Consider the following 21,337-nt stretch of genomic DNA (forward strand, 5'->3'; position numbering starts at 1 on the left):
GATGCATGGATCATAGAATATACAGGGTGTTACAAAAAGGTACGGCCAAACTTTCAGGAAACATTCCTCACACACAAATAAAGAAAAGATGTTATGTGGACATGTCTCCGGAAACGCTTAATTTCCATGTTAGAGCTCATTTTAGTTTCGTCAGTATGTACTGTACTTCCTCGATTCACCGCCATGATTTCATACGGGATACTCTACCTGTGCTGCTAGAACATGTGCCTTTACAAGTACGACACAACATGTAGTTCATGCACGATGGAGCTCCTGCACATTTCAGTCGAAGTGTTCGTACGCTTCTCAACAACAGATTCGGTGACCGATGGATTGGTAGAGGCGGACCAATTCCTTGGCCTCCACGCTCTCCTGACCTCAACCCTCTCGACTTTCATTTATGGGGGCATTTGAAAGCTCTTGTCTACGCAACCCCAGTACCAAATGTAGAGACTCTTCGTGCTCGTATTGTGGACGGCTGTGATACAATACGCCATTCTCCAGGGCTGCATCAGCGCATCAGGGATTCCATGCGACGGAGGGTGGATGCATGTATACTCGCTAACGGAGGGCATTTTGAACATTTCCTGTAACAGAGTGTTTGAAGTCACGCTGGTACTTTCTGTTGCTGTGTGTTTCCATTCCATGATTAATGTGATTTGAAGAGAAGTAATAAAATGAGCTCTAACATGGAAAGTAAGCGTTTCCGGACACATGTCCACATAACATATTTTCTTTCTTGGCCGTACCTTTCTGTAACACCCTGTATATTAGAGATTACACAAGAATTCGCGTGACTCTTCAGTATCACAGAGACAATGTATCCACACACATAAACCACCACACAGACGGCCACAACTTTTTGAGGAATAGACATCATGCCGCCCCCGCAGAGCAGCATGGGGTTAATCGACGATCCACTGGCAATCACATATATCGCCGCCTATTTGACTCTGAGCGTCGATCTTACAGGACTGAACAGAGACAAATTGCGCACGACCAACAACACATCCATTGTCTTCCCGTGATCCTCTCTTTTCAGTGCATATCTGCATGGATACGGAAAAAGTGGACTACTCTAACGTCACTGAACTACGAACCACCACTACAGACACAACCCGCTGCTGAACGTGATCCCCTTCCCGCTCACCAGCGTTGTGACATTGAATAGTAGCAGTTCGAAGTCCTTTCTCAGGACACGCACCTCTTGCGTCCTGTGGCAGCTCCTCCTGTTGTACGTACCTGGCGAGGTTGACCCTGGCCCTCTGCCCGCCGCTGAGTGTGATGCCCTTCTCTCCCACCAGCGTCTTGTCCCCGTACGGCAGCAGCTCGAAGTCCTTGGACAGGGCGCACACCTCCACCACCTTCTGGTACTTCTTCTTGTCGTACGGCTGTCCGAACAGGATGTTCTGCCTCACAGTACCCACGAATATCCACGGTTCCTGGCTCGCATATGACACCCTCCCTCCAATCTTGAGCTTTCCGGATGTTGGTGACAGCTCATTAATAAGCAGATACAACAGGGAGCTCTGCATTGATGAAATAAGAAGACAAATTAGCTGATCATCATTTTTATATGCTCTTTCGGTTCGAGTTTGCCATTCCTTTAACGGAGACTATTTATTTCTCTTTAATTAATTACTTAAAAAGCACACCGTTCTTAATGGACGGAGATCTGAAATATAAAATTACATTCTCTAATACCCCAAAAGAATATTGGAGGACCGTTATTGTTCATCCACTTGCTTGTGTGCATTTCCCTTGTGTTTACAATTGTTTACTATCAACATCAGCAGGTGGACAAATTACGTTACCCTTGGCAGATGCAGTGTTGCCAGAACGGGAGGTCAGTCACGTTTGTGTTATGTTAATAACATAATATGTACGTGAATGGTATATGATGATACGTTTTTGAACAGTTATTGATGAGAAAAATGGCTTACAGACTGAAATAATATACGTTATTACCCGAAAAAGATGTATTGCTGTGCGTACGTTCCTAACGATCAAAGTAACAAGAAAATCAGTCATACTGGTTAATGTTCTCTTGGTAGATAAATTGCGTTTGCTTGATATATTTTTTATTTTGTTCCTGAACGAAAAGTTATTTGGGCTGGTCAAGATAAATGGGACAGTGTGTGTGACAGTATAAGCCACACGAATATTTATGGAAGACACTTGTGTAAAGGACATGGTTATTTCAACACATTTTTCTAAATTGTGTTACTCGCAGGAAACAATTGTCACGTTCCATTTCAGATGCAGTATAGCATGAATGCTCAATGAAACATGCAAACAACTAACTGCTATATGTACATGTATCTAAAAGCTTATATTGTGTACTATTAAAGCATTACAAGGCAAATTGTTGGACAGCACGTAGCATAAGCTACAAGCTAAGTGGAGAAATAAATATATCGACAGCAAACGAAAATTGGAATTTAGCACACAGAGCATATTATTTTCTTCAGTTGCTGTTTTTAAACTTTCCCTGCGTCCTAGATCCAGTTGAAGGTTGTATTTCACAGTTACTATTAGTTTCATTACGAACCACTGCACATAAATAAAACAGTAAATTTGTAAGTAATTACTTATACAGCTACAAACCCCAAAACCGTATTACACTACTTAAAACGAATAAAAAGCTCGTTACCTTTCCACAACCAACAGGTCCTACAACAGCACATAGCGTGCCGGGTAAGACGTTGAGGTTTATGGACGAAAGAGATGGGTTGGCTCCGTCCCACGTGGCTGACACGTGCTGCAAAGATACCTCTCCTTTAGCTGTTCCTCCGCTCCTGTCCTCTACAGTCGCCTCCGGTTTCACAAGGAATTCCTGTGCACAAAAAGGAAACGCAAGCATTTTATATTAGTAGAAAAAAAGGACACTACAAGAGCACTAACGTTAAGATTGAAGGATAATCGGAGGATGGGAAAATTGATAGGAATTACGTGGCTATGCTCATCTCAGAAGTAACCAATTCGCAGTCTGGTCCTGGAGAAATTTTGACCACTATTCTTTGTTTCTTATTAACATTCTATTCATGCTTCGAGATAAAGCTAATATCGATATCAGCTATGAAAATTGCAGAATTAACAACATTTACGTTATACACATTTTCACCGTTGACTATTGAGCGTGGATTTATCCCGAATCATGTACTATCGTTAATAAATAAAATATTGTTGTGAAGATGTCGTTGAGGTTGTTGTTGGTTGCGAAGAAAGGTACCCAAGTAAAAATATGGGAGGAAACGTCTTATGCAAAGGTTCGCCGTCACCCAAGCTGGCAGTAATGTATCCCTGAAGTGTTTAATGGAATGCTGACATGCGACTCCTTTTATGCGAGTAGTATTCCACTATGATTGGCGGCTAGCATAGTGCTCTTGGAGAGAAGAAGGCAACATGCTAGGAGCAGATCTCAGCTATTATTTCTTACACTACATAAGCACTCAACACAACCATCCATACGAAATGGGTCCACAGGTTTGTTGAAGCAACGTGCCAGCAAACGAATCAGTTGATGCAGAGAAGGCATCAGTGATCAAAAGGTGGTGATAGCAACTATAACGGTGTTACAAGGGATGTTACGACAGGTAGGAAAATATTTTTGCTTAGCAGGAGTGAAAGGATACAAATGACAGAGTATGTGGGTAGTCAGCTTCAAATATTAATTTTTTAACGGGCGTCATATCAGTACAGGGGAGAAAGGTTTAGAGCACAAATGGAAAAAATTCAAAAGTATCGTTGATTCAAGAGATGTCATAACACAGCTGACAAGCAAAAGTTGAACGAAGCGAAAGTGACAGTAATGAGAGAAATGAGAGAAGCATTCAATGACTTTGAAAGTAAAATTTTATCAGCCGATCTGAGTAAAAACCTCATGATGTTTTGGTCTTACTTAAAATCAGTACGCGGTTCGAAATCCTCTGTTCATTCATTCAGTGACCATACTGACACCGAAACGGAAGATAAAAGATAGAAGGACGAAATATTGAACTCGGCACTCCGAAATTTTTTCACCATGGAAGATCTTAATACGGTCGGTCATTTCAAATATCGTACCTGCGTATAATTGGGAGGAACTGAGGTAGCCGATCGCGGAGTAGGAAAGCGATACAATGGCTTAGTAGCGGAAAGGTATCAGGACCAGATGAAATACCTATACGATTCTACAGGATTATGCAAAAGAACTTTCTCCCCTTCTGTTAGCAATTTATCGTAAACCGCTGGAGCAACTAACAGTACCTGTGTTGTTGTTGTGGTCTTCAGTCCTGAGACTGGTTTGATGCAGCTCTCCATGCTACTCTATCCTGTGCAAGCTTCATCATCTCCCAGTACCTACTGCAACCTACATCCTTCTGAATCTGCTTAGTGTATTCATCTCTTGGTCTCCCCCTATGATTTTTACCCTCCACGCTGCCCTCCAATACTAAATTGGTGATCCCTTGATGCCTCAGAACATGTCCTACCAACCGATCCCTTCTTCTGGTCAAGTTGTGCCACAAACTTCTCTTCTCCCCAATCCTATTCAATACTTCCTCATTAGTTATGTGATCTACCCATCTAATCTTCAGCATTCTTTTGTAGCACCACATTTCAAAAGCTTCTATTCTCATCTTGTCCAAACTATTTACCGTCCATGTTTCACTTCCATACATGGCTACACTCCATACAAATACTTTCAGAAATGACTTCCTGACACTTAAATCTATACTCGATGTTAACAAATTTCTCTTCTTCAGAAATGCTTTCCTTGCCATTGCCAGTCTACATTTTATATCCTCTTTACTTCGTCCATCATCAGTTATTTTGCTCCCCAAATAGCAAAACTCCTTTACTACTTTAAGTGTCTCATTTCCTAATCTAATACCCTCAGCATCACCCAACTTAATTCGACTACATTCCAGTATCCTCGTTTTGCTTTTGTTGATGTTCATCTTATATCCTCCCTTCAAGACACCATACATTCCGTTCAACTGCTCTTCCAAGTCCTTTGCTGTCTCTGACAGAATTACAATGTCGGCGAACCTCAAAGTTTTTATTTCTTCTCCATGGATTTTAATACCTACTCCAAATCTTTCTTTTGTTTCCTTTACTGCTTGCTCAATATACAGATTGAATAACATCGGGGAGAGGCTACAACCCTGTCTTACTCCCTTCCCAACCAATGCTTCCCTTTCATGTCCCTCAACTCTTATAACTGCCATCTGGTTTCTGTACAAGTTGTAAATAGTCTTTCGCTCCCTGTATTTTACCCCTGCCACCTTTAGAATTTGAAAGAGAGTATTCCAGTCAACATTATCAAAAGCTTTCTCTAAGTCTACAAATGCTAGAAACGTAGGTTTGCCTTTCCTTAATCTTTCTTCTAAGATAAGTCGTAAGGTCAGTATTGCCTCACGTGTTCCAGTATTTCTACGGAATCCAAACTGATCTTCCCCGAGGTCAGCTTCTACTAGTTTTTCCATTCGTCTGTAAAGAATTCGTGTTAGTACTTTGCAGCTGTGGCTTATTAAACTGATTGTTCGGTAATTTTCACATCTGTCAACACCTGCTTTCTTTGGGATTGGAATTGTGGAGCACTGATATAGATGCAGAACTGCCTTCATTAGGTTACGACTCTTGATGGCAGTGCAGGTACCCCGATCCTTCTGCCAACAGTCACTTCCTGACCGCGTTGTTTCTGCTATTGTTGTTTAGGAGCCTTACTGAGCAGGTCATTACCGTTTTCAAGCAGGGTCGTAGGGCAGGTGCACATAATTATACGTAAACCTATATCGTTGACGTCAATCTGTTGTAGAATTATGGAACATATCTTATGCTCAAGAATTATGACATTTTTGGAGAATGAAAATTTCGTCTACAAAATCAAAATGGATACCGCAAACAGAGATCTTGCGAAACTCAGCTCACATTTTTTCGTCGTGAGATCCGTAGCGCTGTGGACAACGGCGCTCAGATTGACTTTACAAAGGCATTTTTCACAGTGCCGCACCGCCGTTTAGTGAAAAAAAATGCAGGCTTACCGAGTATCGGGCCAGATTTGCGACTCGATTCAAGACTTCCTTACAGACAAACTCAACACCTCGCTCTTACCGGCACAAAATCGACGGATGTAAAATTAATTTCCGGAGTACCTCAAGAAAGTGCGATAGGACCGTTGCTGTTTGCAATGTATATAAATGATGTAGAAGAAAGCCTCGGAAGCTCTTTAAGACTGTCGTAAGATGATACGGTTGTGTATGAAAATAAGAAAGTAGCAACGCCAGAACATAGTGTCGATTTGCAGAATGACCTGCAAAATAAATGTGTGTGAAATCTTATGGGACTTAATTGCTAAGGTCATCAGTCCCTAAGCTTACACTCTACTTAACCTAAATTATCCTAAGGACAAACACACACACCCATGCCCGAGGGAGGACTCGAACCTCCGCCGGGACCAGCCTCACAGTCCATGCCTACAGCGCCCTAGACCGCTCGGCTAATTTCGCGCGGCAATGACCTGCAGAGGACTGATGAATGGTGCAGGCTCTGGCAGTTGACCCCGAACGAAAATAAATACAACACACTGCACATACATAGGAAAAAAATTCACTACTGCTCAACTGCACTATTGATGAAAAATTACTGCAAACAATATCTGCCGTAAAATATCTAGGAGTAATTATGCAGAGTGACCAGGTAAAACAAATACGTAGCAGGAAAAGCAGATGCCAGATTGAGATTCTTAGAAAAAATCTTAAGGAAATGCAGCTCATCCACGAAGGAAGTGCCTTCCAAGGCGCTTTTTCCACTGTTTATTGAATATTGTTCATCAGTCTTGGATTTTACTGGGTGGGTCTGATAGAAGAGAGAGAGAGAAAAACATGCAACGAAGAACAATGCGTTTCGTTAGCGGATCGCTTAGTCGGCGAGAGCGTTGCAGAGATGCTCAACAAACTCCAGTTGCAGACGTTACAAGAGAGATTTTTCTGTTGAAATTGCGAGAGAGCACTTTCCGTGAAAGGTCGGACAACATATCACTTCCTCCCACATATACCTCGCAAAATGACCGCCACAGAAATTCAAGAAATTAAAGCTAATTCAGAGCTTTACCGACAATCATTCTTCCCAGGCGCCACTAACAAGTGGAACAGGGAAGGGATGATCAGCTAGTGATACCAGAAGTACCCTCTGACAAACACCGTTAGGTGGCTTGTGGAGCACTGATATAGATGCAGAACTGCCTTCATTAGGTTACGACTCTTGATGGCAGTGCAGGTACCCCGATCCTTCTCCCAACAGTCACTTCCTGACCTTGTTTCTACTATTGTTTAGGAGCCTTACTGAATGGATATTAGCGCTCACACACTAAAATATATCTATTTATCGGACATAAATAACGTAACAAATGTATAGTGCGAAAAGTACAGCAATAGCTGAAATCATAAACAGACTTGACATACAAAAATGCTTAAGAGTGTAAATGCTCAAATATGTAATAAGAAATACAGGGTGTTACAAAAAGGTACGGCCAAACTTTCAGGAAACATTCCTCACACACAAATAAAGAAAAGATGTTATGTGGACATGTATCCGGAAACGCTTAATTTCCATGTTAGAGCTCATTTTAGTTTCGTCAGTATGTACTGTACTTCCTCGATTCACCGCCAATTCCATGGCCTCCACGCTCTCCTGACCTCAACCCTCTTGACTTCATTTATGGGGGCATTTGAAAGCTCTTGTCTACGCAACCCCGGTACCAAATGTAGAGACTCTTCGTGCTCGTTTTGTGGACGGCTGTGATACAATACGCCATTCTCCAGGGCTGCATCAGCGCATCAGGAATTCCATGCGACGGAGGGTGGATGCATGTGTCTTCGCTAACGGAGGACATTTTGAACATTTCCTGTAACAAAGTGTTTGAAGTCACGCTGGTACGTTCTATTGCCGTGTGTTTCCATTCCATGATTAATGTGATTTGAAGAGAAGTAATAAAATGAGCTCTAACATGGAAAGTAAGCGTTTCCGGACACATGTCCAAATAACATATTTTCTTTCTTTGTGTGTGAGGAATGTTTCCTGAAAGTTTGGCCGTACCTTTTTCTAATACCCTGTATAATAATATTTTGAGTAGTAAATATACAATTGTCGAATGTCAGAATCGATAAAAGTAATTAATTTACAGTTTCATCTCTGTACTTTTCGTAGGAAATGGGAAGTGAAGTTTGATAACGTGCATGATACCTCTAGATGCAGTGCCAAAGACCGAGTGTAGGTCACCAGCAGGGTCACAGGATCCTCTTACATAACAGAACATGTTCAATTCTTGGAGTAGGTCGTCTACAGTTACTCGTACTCCACAAGTACAGCAAACTGTACATTCATCTCGCTGATAAGAAATCAAAGCTGCATAGAGCAACACCATATCTTTGTGCAAGTTGAAAGCATCTCGTCTAATTTCAGTGGACGGAAGCCAATACTGTACGATAGTGCACTAACTTCAATAGATCACACTACGAAAGGCATACGGACCTCCCACAGTAGCAGATGCTTTGCTACAGCCATAAAATACACTTGTGGGTATACGAACCTCAAGATGAAGCCATAAACGGCTTAGAATTAGATCACAGACAAAGTAAAAAACAAATGCAACAGAGTAGAAAAATTGCATAAAAATAGCCGGTGTGCTCCAATACAAAATATGGACCTGTATCTCAGCAGCGAGGTTACAGTCTGTGGGGGAACTTTAGACCATGCTTCAATACGTATTGCCTCCTTGGCTGCAATATCTGCCAACTGGTTGCACTTGATTTCCACATGACCCAAACCAACACCGCTTCCATCTCTAAACGTTGGTATCCTAAGTGGACTGTACATGTTTCCTTGCTGTGTGCATTGAAACAAATGGTTTGCAGTGCAGTCAGGCCATTAGAGCAGGTACGACATTTCTTAGCTTGTTAACGTCTCATATGCCGCAGTGTCCTCAAGACTATGCAACCCCTTCATCATGTTGTTAATCGGATCTTCAGAATACTATCAGAGCATACCACCGAGCAGCAGAGACAGTTCCCTTGCTTAGAGTCATCATATGTAATTTAAATACGCAATCGGGAGTTATTTCCATCTTATAATTCAGTAGTTGCATAACCACTCTGGATCTCTTTAGCCTCCATAATGGCAAAGAGTTCCATCTTGGTGTAATAGTCGACGTTTGGTCACACATAGCTCAAAAGGCATTTTCACTGTTGGGCTGTTAAAGAACGCTATTAACAGATGTGAGGTATCTAGGGGATCGGATGCTACTGACTCATAATCAGACAAAAGCCAGTATGGCTGTAGCACCATGAGAAGTTGCCATCAGATGCACAGTGACAACTTGCTGAACTGAGCACAGATACTGATAGTTGCAGGTGTCCTAAAGCCGACCGTAACCACCCTGATGCCTCACGATGAGCATCATCATCGGTATTTAGACGTGTACTTCTTGCTAATCCATACAGTGGCACTCATAACTACATTTTAATGACACAGAGATTTCGTAAGAGGTTTCATACAATGCTTCGTATGCTCTCCTCTTGACTAGTGGCTTAAGTGCTTATTTTATTCAATTATTTTCAGTTCCGGAAGAGATCTATGGTTTAGTCACTAAGGTGTAGCTGCCGGCCGGTGTGGCCGAGCGGTTCTAGGCGCTTCAGTCTGGAACCGCGCGACCGCTACGGTCGCAGGTTCGAATCCTGCCTCGAATCGTGGATGTGTGAGATGTTCTTAGGTTAGTTAGGTTTAAGTAGTTTGAAGTTCTAGGGGACTGATGACCTCAGATATTGAGTCCCATAGTGCTCAGAGCCATTTTTTGAGGTGTAGCTAAAAAGGGCCTAATCAAACATGAGCTCCTATACTTTAATGAATATTTCATCTTCAGTGTAACGGGATACACACTACCAGAGCCATGGAGAGAGTACTGGGAACACATTTTATAGAAGAATAGTTCGGAGACTACAATTGTTTGTATCTGCGTGGCAATGCACCCTGTCATAAAACAGCTCCAGTGAGGCGATGGTTTGTGAATAATAACATTTCTGAAATGGACTGGCCTGCCCAGAGCCCCAACTTGAACACAAGGGAATACCTTTGGAATGAATTATTAGAATGTCGAATTCGCACCAGACCCTAGCGTCTACTATCACTACCTTCTCTAGTTTCGGCTCTTGAGGAAGAATGGGCTGCTATTTCTCCACAGACGTTCAGACATCTCATTGAAAGTGTTCAAGCCGTCAAAAAGGCAAAGAGTGGAGACACCCCATATTATTGTCCAGAAATAAGTGTCCAGATACATTTGATTAGCTACTTTACATTCACTGAGTACATTAATAAATATCTGCTAATATCTACTCCAATGGGACATTTCGGATGGTCTTATACCTTTAGATTCATCCAGCAGGGTGACAACGATGATGTTGCTGCTCTGTGATAGCAGACCAGTTAAGGAATTACAATATAAAGGCATCAAGATCTCTCTTTGTGGAGAGAAATATCAGCAATTTGTTCTTACCTGTATACGTTGGACTGAGACTCGAGCTTCTTGTATAGCTGCTATGCCCATGGGGAACATGATGGCCAGTGCTACGTTAAGGACGTTGTAGTACTGAGCCATTGAGAATATCTGCAACACAGCAGGTAAAGGATGTTGACACTTGAAACGCAGGTGTGAGACAGATATGGGAAAGAATGCGGATGCGGATGTACTGACCTGGTCAGGACCGGCTATTCGACCCATTAGGAAGTAGGCGACGAGTGTGACCAGCAGCGAAGACCTCTCAATGAAGACGGCAGACGCCAGCAGGAAACTCCGCAAGTAGGCTGCGTGCAGCAGCTTGTGGATTTCGGATCTGGTGTGGCACACGGAATGATACTACTTCATTAAAAGTGAAACACGAAATGTAAAAGAACGGAACAGTTACAAAGGTGATAGGAAAATTTCATGTCATGTGCTGATTGCTCTGAAGAATTTTGTGTACCCCGGTTTAAGAATTTAACCCGTTTGGGCCTAAACATGGGCACCCAAGAATTAGGGGCAGAGAAATTCTCTTCTAAGCAGTGCAGCCGGGTGGAGGAAGTTGTGTGGTTGCAGATTTACTGCTGCCAAGAAGAATCGCTGTTCGCGCTTGGGACGCGTACGCGGTTGCCATCTAAAGTCTAATTTACACGACGACATTAGGTTGCAGGCATCTGCGCTACCAGCAATTGCGCATGCGCGCCGCGAGTTTGCGCAACTCGTCGGTGAAACTAAACGGTTTCGGCGTGTTCCAACTTTGGCGACACTAGTTGCATGAGTTTTGAGGTTATGTGTGTTCGTATAATGTAGACAAACTGAAATATGAAGTGGGGAACGGAGAATAATTTTCACCTTTTGTATGTATATGCTTTGCATAGGTGTTTGTGGGATTTCAGTGATGCTGATTACAAAAATAAGCAACATATTGCTGCTCCTGAGGCCGTCATGTGCGATCAGAACATAAGATAGTTTGACAATATCTGAGCTGCAGGGCAAAATTTATTGAATTAGGAGCACATATACAACTGAACTAAGAAAAATACAAGCAAATGTAATTCTAGCTGTAGAAATGCTCTTGTCTACAAGACTAAAATCCCATCGTTCGAGTTGTCCCAGACTTTTTTTAAGGAATATTGTTGACAGGAGGGAAGGCTACGCAAATCAAGAAGCTACATTCTTTATTCAATATTAATCTGTTTAAAACGTCGCAACAGTGCTCACCATTCACATATGTTTGATTTTGAAACATTGGCATCTTCAAGAGAATAGTTTGCAGAGCATTCTCTTCTTAAATGCGGCCTGCTGTTAATGTTAATAATTATTACAGTGTTAACGAAAAAGCGCCATCACAACTGAAACCTCATCTTATAACATGTCGAGTGTTTCCGATTGTAATGCATGCAATGTGATTTGTAATTTCAGTTCTGGCGACAGTGCTTCATGCATTACAATATCTTTATTACTTATAGCATAATTAACTCTATTTAGAAGAAACATTAACAGATCTGGTGACATTCTAAGATAATTAAAAGAACTTCTTGGGTCTTCCATTACAAATTATTTCAGCAAGGATGCTGAGCAACTGAGCTGACGTCTTTTCTTCATCCAGTCACGAATGAAACAAGTTCCTTATTTTTATCTTATGCAGCGATTCCACGCAACAAGCTTTAACTCCATCACAACTCGTGCGACGTGCAGTAGCCAAAACTTTCAATTAAGACGTGACTCAGGAAACCACAAAACGACGAAACTAAAGTATATACTGGTTTCGCCTTGTCTACAGTCAAATATGAAACTATTTGCGTGCAACTCATTCCACGCAACGAGTGGCGCAACCCAATGTCGTCGTGTAGACAAGGCTTAACAGTCACTGCGCACCTAACAGACATCAGTTTCAGTCAGGAACTGCGACCACAAGTAATCGTAACAGACAAGTGGGAAAACTTCAGCACGCTAGCACAGCAATAACCCTGCGACTTTCAGGCCGGAGTGTAAACAGACAGAGAACATTTATAAGTCATAGCACTCACCATTTTATCTCCAAGTCTCTGTGCAAAGAAGAGTAAGTCGTTAAAAGTAGTAGGGGAAAATGGTGTTTATTATCGAATTTATGTATCTGTTAGCCACAGGATTATGCCTGTTTTACTCTAAAGGTTGGTTGGTTTGGGGAAGGTGACCAGACAGCGAGGTCATCGGTCTCATCGGATTAGAGAAGGACGGGGAAGGAAGTCGGCCGTGCTCTTTGAAAGGAACCATCCCGGCATTAGCCTGGAGCGATTTAGGGAAATCACGGAAAACCTAAATCAGGATGGCCGGACGCGGGATTGAACCGTCGTCCTCCCGAATGCGAGTCCAGTGTCTAACCACTGCGCCACCTCGCTCGGTTTTACTCTAAAGCTTCATACTTTTTATTTTATTTGTTTGTATGCTCATACGGGTCTGGTTTTCGTTACACCAGATGCAAATTACTGCGACGTTAGAATTTGAATGCATAAAACTAACCAGTGGACATAGCACTGACGTTTTGTATGTTAAATTAGTAGGTCGTTCTAATATAAATACTTTGAACTTTCGTGTTGAAGTAGGCTTTTGAAAGACTCTTCCACACTGTTAGAAATAAATTCAGAAGTACTGTATGAAAGAAAGTGGTCAACTGCGGGTAGTACACGCGGCTGAGCATTCCGTACAGACGTCATTGTTTGTGTAGATGCTTCATCTGTATGTATGGTTGAGTGATTATTAAAATATTTGAAGTAAATGGGCGCATGTTTTGACTGTGCTGACTTTGAAGCTTAAATTTTTTTCAGCACCAAGCGACTCTAGACCTTAGCATTTGACATAAGTTTCAACTTGATACCTCTAACCGTTCCCGATAAAAGTGGCTCTTAAAAGACGGACAGACAGATGGAGAACAAAGTGATCCCATAAGGATTTTTACCGCTTGTGGTACGCTTCCTAAAAAGGGAAAAAATCGTCAGCTTATAAAATGGAATGTTGTAGAATCCACAGCTTCTACAGCAGTCGTTACTTAATAGCGTAAAATGACAAATTTTGATACATTTGGACTGATACGAGTATGTGATAAGAAATGTTTCGTGAATTGAAGCAGCACAAATGAAACAAATTGATTAGTGAAGACTGAATGTACTTCATGAAGGAAATTGTTATAAATACACGGTATACCAGTAGGAGTGGCCAGTATTCAAGGGTATGATGGGAACGACAGTTCGAAGCAAAGAATGCTGGGAAATCTCTAAAATGTATTCCTTAAGAGCTCTGAGAACTTTTTCGGTAGAAGAGTTGTGTTTCACTACAGCAAAGATAAGTCCTCGTAATTCTTAAGGTATGCATTCTAGAGCCCATGTTTACTGGAGATTATCTCTTGTTTTGGTCCATACTACCACCACTCAAAATATGGAAAGCAAAGAGCTTAAAGTAGAAGAGATTTGTTTCACAGTATCCAAGATCAACAAGTTCTCATACCTCTTTTCAGCACGTTTTTACTAGACATTCTGCACTGAATCATCGTTCCTGTCACATCCCTGTATGTTGAACATTCCTCCTGGGACACCCTGTACAAGCTTTCTTCACCATACAGAACTGACGGGATAAATTCATACAAGTTATATCTATTGAGGCATGTTTTAAAAACACTGAAAAGCGCGGTAAGCCGTTCTAAACCATAAGATCAGTTCTACTTAAATTGTACTGATTATTATGAGATACTCAAAAGAAAGCAAGTGCCGTTTTTCAAATATGGATTAAATGAATGTTAACTGCATGACACACCAGTCTTATCTATTATTTAAATCTGTATGTGGTTTTATAAGGCATGACGATGTGCATTTCTCAGACTGTAACTGGTGTTTTCGTTCTGCTAGTTACGGAGTTACACTCACTTCCTGGCCAGTGCGACGAGCTTGGCGAAGGGCTTCTCCCAGGCGTACATCTTGACCACCTGTATCCCCTGCACCAGCTCGTTCATCATCCTCATTCTCTCGTCGGTCCTGACGGCGACACGCTTCCGGAAACGTGCTGACAGTCGACCCATGTACGCTGTGAACAGACCATATTAGCATCCTACGGGGCACCATTTTAACATTGTTCAACAAAAGAATATTACTTACAATGTATTACCCATATGTCATATTGCTCATTAATACGAGCCACAAGGAACCGTCGTGAAGTCTTTTTCTAGTTTGAGACCTATCGTACGATGTTTGGAAGAAAGGATTCAGTACTCTAAATGCCCTCAAGTGCCTATCTGCTTGGGTAAGCATAGTTGGAAATGCGCGCCGCACCCCCCCCCCCTCCTCCATCTTTCCTTCTATTTGGTCCTCTTAGGGATAAATTTCTTTTATTTATAAAATAGCCTATATACTCCCTCAGAGTTCAAACTATCCCTAAACCAAATTCCATCCAAATCGGTTCAGCAGTTTAGTCGTGAAAAAGTAATACATAGACTTACTTTCGTGTTTACATTGTTAGTACTGCTGTTTCTCGACTTACTTGGGTAAGCTCGTTGAAAAGATGTTAGAATAGTTTTTTCTGTGTTTATGTTATGGGTGGAGGAAATAATAGTTCAGCTATGGAACAACAGGCAAAGCCTTCCGAACGTTAATGTGTATTCACATTAGAAAAGCTTTTCTGCTATACATCTGCAGAAGCACCCCACAACTATCAGTCAATAATGCCAATGTCTTTACTTTTATATCTGCTAACACGGCGGTCTTCGGTACTGTTATATGAGAGACTCCCGTCACCCGAGAACACCTCGAAAGTCGAGGCGAGATCTAGACAACGGACATGACTTTGCGCAGGTCACAGGTGCATTAAATCATCCGTACAGATATATCTGCGCAGTCGCTCGCTTGTGGCTAGATTTCTCAAGAGTGGCTCTTGACACACCTGGTACGCATGATCAGCAGGCGTTAGAGGCAGCCTAGAGGCATACTGTGAAAGAACATCGCTCCGCGTCCGTCAAATACCGCGTTCTGACGTCCTACATATATCTACATTCTAAACAGCCTGTAGCAAAATGATTTCGAAAGGAACTTCTCTAATGCCATGAGTAATACAGGTTGTTATTGACACGTTTCGCCTTTATGCACCGCGCGGGATTAGCCGAGCGGTCTGGGGCGCTGCAGTCATGGACTGTGCGGCTGGTACCGGCAGAAGTTCGAGTCCTCCCTCGGGCATGGGTGTGTGTGTTTGTCCTTAGGATAATTTAGGTTAAGTAGTGTGTAAAATTAGGGACTGATGACCTTAGTAGTTAAGTCCCATAATATTTCACACACATTTTCGCCTTTATGATGCATCTTCAGGAATCGTATAGGAATTGCGGATAACGCATTAGTCATAAATAGTCGACGTTTTGTTTTCTGTGAAAGCGCGCAGCTGTGCTTAGATAGGGCCACACTTCCAAGTTTGGCACGAATATTGGAATACAAATTGTAGTGACCGGGAATACAGACCGCATGTGCGCGCGCTACTTGAGGCTAGACTCTTTTTTTCTTACTGAAAATATATCACTGTCGCTGCATCAAGTCCATATAGTTGGGGGATTTATGTAGCTATTATAAGCAGCATATATGCATTTGTCTAATCTCCAGACAGTTGTGAGCAAGCAGCATGAAGTAGTGGATGTGCAACCGTAGTGCATCAAAGTAGTTGGAATCGCAATGAGCAACATCTCTAAATCGAGTTTTGAGGATATCCTCCGGAATATTTTGAAGAAGAGAAAAGTGTATGGAAACTATATCCCGTACACTTTGACTCCTGAACGAAAACAAAGGCTGGGCGACGTGGCGCAGTGGTTACCATACTGGACTCGCGTTCGGGAGGACAACGGCTCAAACCCGATTCTGGCCATCCTGATTTAGGTTTTCCGTGATTTCCCTAAATAATTTCAGGCAAATGCCGGGGTGGTTCCTTCGAGAGGGCTCGCCCGACTTCCTTTCCCATCTTTCCCTAATCCGATGGGACCGATGACCTCGCTGTTTGGTCCCTTCCCCCAAATCAACCAAGAAACCAACGACGCGTAGGCGCCTGCTGCGGCTTAATAGAAACGCAAATCGTAGATAGTTCTTTCCTAGCAAAGATAGTCATAGTTGACGAAAATTGGTGTCATCAATACGAATCTGCCGTAAAACTACAAAACGCAGAAAATCAGTTTACCGTCAACGCTTAGCCAACGTAACGACATTCAAGCCATAGTCATGAGTAAGTCAAACGACATCGCAGAGAGGGACTTTTTTGACAGATTCACATGGTTGTGTGAACGTTCTGTGTGCTGTACTCAAGTGGGGAGAGCCAAAGTAGAACAGATGAAGCGTTAACACCAACCACTATCTTAAAGTTTCTCTATTTATTTTTATTAATCCAGTCTCGACGAGATCACGCTACCTTGGAGGCACGAGATGCTACGCCCGTAATGTCCGGTCCATGCCCTATGTAGCTCGTTGTTAAGAAACCATCTCACATGCAGGTGTCCTGTTCAAAAAAGAAACCTTCGGCCAGTTCTCTTTGATATGGAAAAATCTAGATCTCCAACGCATCCTGGTACGTGATTCCTTTAGCCGCGTTTTCTCAAAGAAGAACGATCCATAAAGGTTTCCTTAGGAAGCGGTGCAAAATACATGAAGCTTGAGGGAGTATCTCTCTTCCTTTCTCTCTTTCTCTCTCTATCTCTCTGTCTATCTATCTATCTCTCTCTCTATATATAATATGGCAGTTCTAATTTAGTTCACTTAAATCTAACATAGCCTCATCACTGAACACTACATGTGAAATGACACTAACGTTTCCTGTCTTCATTCCCGGAATGAATTTACAAAACCCTGAATGTTGTTGTTTACCACCGTCATAAAGGACTTATTGAATGCGCTCTGCATTTTGAATGAGCAGCAGTGTCTCGAAACTGCTGGCGCCATCGCCAAACGCTTTGAGCTGTAGCAAGTGCAGTGTGGAACGCACGACTAAAATCACGCCGTGCGTTTGTATCTTAACTACACCTGTTGAAACAGAGAAAGCAAAAACCTTTTGTTGGTCTTTTATCACCATCTCGAGTCGACACTCAGTGGGTAATGAACTAGCGAACTAGCGATCGAGATAGCTGCGCAGGAGACCTCTCCCAGCAACCACGTAAACGAGAACTTACAAGTGGCACCAAGATAACGTTTTAGTTTAGATGAGTAAATTCATATAATTGGAAGAAGAAACAGCACTGGTCGTATTTTTTTGTTTTATTATCCGCAAAATCGATTTTCGGTCACTTAGTGACCATCCTCAGTGCTGTAATATACAATTAAAATTGATACCAGTGCCTATCAATTTTTATTGTATATTACAGCACTGAGGATGGTCACTAAGTGACCGAAAATCGATTTTGCCGATAATAAAACAAAAAAATACGATCAATGCTGTTTCTTTTTTCAATTATTTCCATTATCTGGTCGTGGTGCATAGAACACTCCATGGAGTCGCCAATCAATGAGTAAATTCAATTTTGCTCCTGGTTCCTGTTTTCGTTTATGCAGAAGATGTAGTCTTGAGAAATAAAATGAATCTTTTTCAACCACCACGTTTTTTTTTATACTGCCAGCAACAGCATTTAATTTAGGGTCTGAATTCATGCAGTGTACTTCAGCGCCACTTCCTATCTCCGGATGACGAAACGGTTCTGAGCCAGAATACTCTGTTCGTAAACATATGAAATCAATGCAGCTATTTTTACGCTAGCATGACAAACTGACGTTTTTCTGCTATTGATGAATCAAAAAAGATAATTTACTAGATAATAATAGTATATCAGCTAACTTACTCTGTGGTGGAACCGTCATGATGATGACATAAATGACACCAGCGAAGGCCGCCCAGGACACGGAGCGGTACAAGAAGTAGGTGACGATCGCCAGCTGCAGAAATGAGATCCACAGCCAGTTGGCGCTCATCGAAGCGACGTCGAAGCGGGCCACGTCGTTGGACATGAGGTTTATCACCTGTCCCGTCGCTGTCACGTCCATGGACTGCTTGTTGATGCGGAGTACCTGAGGCATAAGACAGTAGCGTGTTTTGTTCCACATATTCTCCAACTGTTCACCGTCAGTACCTTCAGCATTTCCTTAAATACCGTAAGTTAGTGTTTTAACAACTCAAAAAATTCAGATACAAATTGTCAATCTGCTAGCAACCTGAAGCCGATAAAGCAGAACTACACCTGTGAGGCACCTGCTTAAGAGTGTGTTGGTCCACCTTTCATACGCAGCGCAGCTACGACTTTGCGAGCCATGAATTCTTTAGCGGGTTTCCGGAGGTATATGGTACCATACGTCTATTTGCAGATTACGCAATTCCCGTAAATTAACGTGCGGATAGTTTGCGGCCAGTGCCTGATAGCCTAGCAGCTGTGTTCCATTGGAGTCAGATCAGGCGAATTTGATGGCCAGGACATCGCGAAACTACTGTAGCGTGATCCTGGTCTAGTGACACGTACAAACGTCTTAAAAGATTCCTCTACTGATGGGGAAGCTATCAAGCATGAAGGGGTGCAGGTGATCTTCAATAACGTTCACGTACACCACAAACATCATGGCGTATTTTTTGGTTCAAATGGCCCTGAGCACTATGGGACTTAACATCTGAGGTCATCAGTCCCCTAGAACTTAAAACTACTTAAAACTAACCTAAGGATATCACACACATCAATGCCCGAGGCAGGATTCGAACCTGCGACAGTAGCGGTCGCGCAATTCCAGACTGAAGCGCATGGCGTATTTGATTACTACCGTAGGTCCCATGAAAGCCCCTTCCCACCTCCCTACGTCTGTGATGCAGTGATTGCACGAACGCCGTACGCCTGGATGATGGCTTGTCCAGACACAACAATCGATATAGTATAACAAGAAAAATGCCTCATCCGACCAGGCAGCAAGTTTCCATTGATTCGCGACCCAATCACTGGTTTAATGCAGCTCTCAATGCTGCTCTAACCTGAGCGACGCTCTTCATCTCCGAATAATTATTGCAAACCACATCTTTCCTCATGTGCTTACTGTACTCATATCTTGGTCTCCTCTATGACTTTTACCCCCCACATTTCCCAGCAGCACTAAACTGGTGATCCCTTGATGTCTCAACATGTGTCGTATCAACCGATACCTTCTTGTGGTCAAGTTGCACCACAAATTTCTTGTCTCCCCAGTTTTATTCAGTACATCTATATCTACATGGATACTCTGCAAATCACATTTAAGTGCCTGGCAGAGAGTTCATCGAACAACCTTCACAATTCTCTATTATTCCCACCTCGTATAGCGCGCGGAAAGAACGAACACCTGTATCTTTCCGTACGATTTCTGACTTCCCTTATTTTATCGTGGTGGTCGTTTCTCCCTATGTAGGTCGGAGTCAACAAAATACACTCCTGGAAATTGAAATAAGAACACCGTGAATTCATTGTCCCAGGAAGGGGAAACTTTATTGACACATTCCTGGGGTCAGATACATCACATGATCACACTGACAGAACCACAGGCACATAGACACAGGCAACAGAGCATGCAGAATGTCGGCACTAGTACAGTGTATATCCACCTTTCGCAGCAATGCAGGCTGCTATTCTCCCATGGAGACGATCGTAGAGATGCTGGATGTAGTCCTGTGGAACGGCTTGCCATGCCATTTCCACCTGGCGCCTCAGTTGGACCAGCGTTCGTGCTGGACGTGCAGACCGCGTGAGACGACGCTTCATCCAGTCCCAAACATGCTCAATGGGGGACAGATCCGGAGATCTTGCTGGCCAGGGTAGTTGACTTACACCTTCTAGAGCACGTTGGGTGGCACGGGATACATGCGGACGTGCATTGTCCTGTTGGAACAGCAAGTTCACTTGCCGGTCTAGGAATGGTAGAACGATGGGTTCGATGACGGTTTGGATGTACCGTGCACTATTCAGTGTCCCCTCGACGATCACCAGTGGTGTACGGCCAGTGTAGAAGATCGCTCCCCACACCATGATGCCAGGTGTTGGCCCTGTGTGCCTCGGTCGTATGCAGTCCTGATTGTGGCGCTCACCTGCACGGCGCCAAACACGCATACGACCATCACTGGCACCAAGGCAGAAGCGACTCTCATCGCTGAAGACGACACGTCTCCATTCGTCCCTCCATTCACGCCTGTCGCGACACCACTGGAGGCGGGCTGCACGATGTTGGGGCGTGAGCGGAAGACGGCCTAACGGTGTGCGGGACCGTAGCCCAGCTTCATGGAGACGGTTGCGAATGGTCCTCGCCGATACCCCAGGAGCAACAGTGTCCCTAATTTGCTGGGAAGTGGCGGTGTGGTCCCCTACGGCACTGTGTAGGATCCTACGGTCTTGGCGTGCATCCGTGCGTCGCTGCGGTCCGATCCCAGGTCGACGGGCACGTGCACCTTCCGCCGATCACTGGCGACAACATCGATGTACTGTGGAGACCTCACGCCCCACGTGTTGAGCAATTCGGCGGTACGTCCACCCGGCCTCCCGCATGCCCACTATACGCCCTCGCTCAAAGTCCGTCAACTGCACATACGTTTCACGTCCACGCTGTCGCGGCATGCTACCAGTGTTAAAGACTGCGATGGAGCTCCGTATGCCACGGCAAACTGGCTGACACTGACGGCGGCGGTGCACAAATGCTGCGCAGCTAGCGCCATTCGACGGCCAACACCGCGGTTCCTGGTGTGTCCGCTGTGCCGTGCGTGTGATCATTGCTTGTACAGCCCTCTCGCAGTGTCCGGAGCAAGTATGGTGGGTCTGACACA

The 21,337-nt window shown here is 43.4% G+C and overlaps 1 protein-coding gene across 1 annotated transcript in view; it reads right to left on the reverse strand.

The window, feature by feature from the left end:
* Positions 1–21,337, reverse strand: part of LOC126158715 (ATP-binding cassette sub-family C member 4-like) — a 116,272-nt gene that overhangs the window by 77,636 nt on the left and 17,299 nt on the right. The window contains exons 3-8 of the mRNA XM_049916463.1: positions 18,357–18,582; positions 14,434–14,590; positions 10,730–10,868; positions 10,532–10,642; positions 2,654–2,836; positions 1,243–1,529 (exon numbers count right to left, since the gene is read on the reverse strand). Of these exons, the coding sequence (XP_049772420.1) occupies positions 1,243–1,529; positions 2,654–2,836; positions 10,532–10,642; positions 10,730–10,868; positions 14,434–14,590; positions 18,357–18,582 (1,103 nt within the window). The remainder of the gene's footprint in view (positions 1–1,242; positions 1,530–2,653; positions 2,837–10,531; positions 10,643–10,729; positions 10,869–14,433; positions 14,591–18,356; positions 18,583–21,337) is intronic.

This window comes from Schistocerca cancellata, chromosome 2 (genome assembly GCF_023864275.1).
Source record: "Schistocerca cancellata isolate TAMUIC-IGC-003103 chromosome 2, iqSchCanc2.1, whole genome shotgun sequence".
Taxonomy (NCBI): domain Eukaryota; kingdom Metazoa; phylum Arthropoda; class Insecta; order Orthoptera; family Acrididae; genus Schistocerca; species Schistocerca cancellata.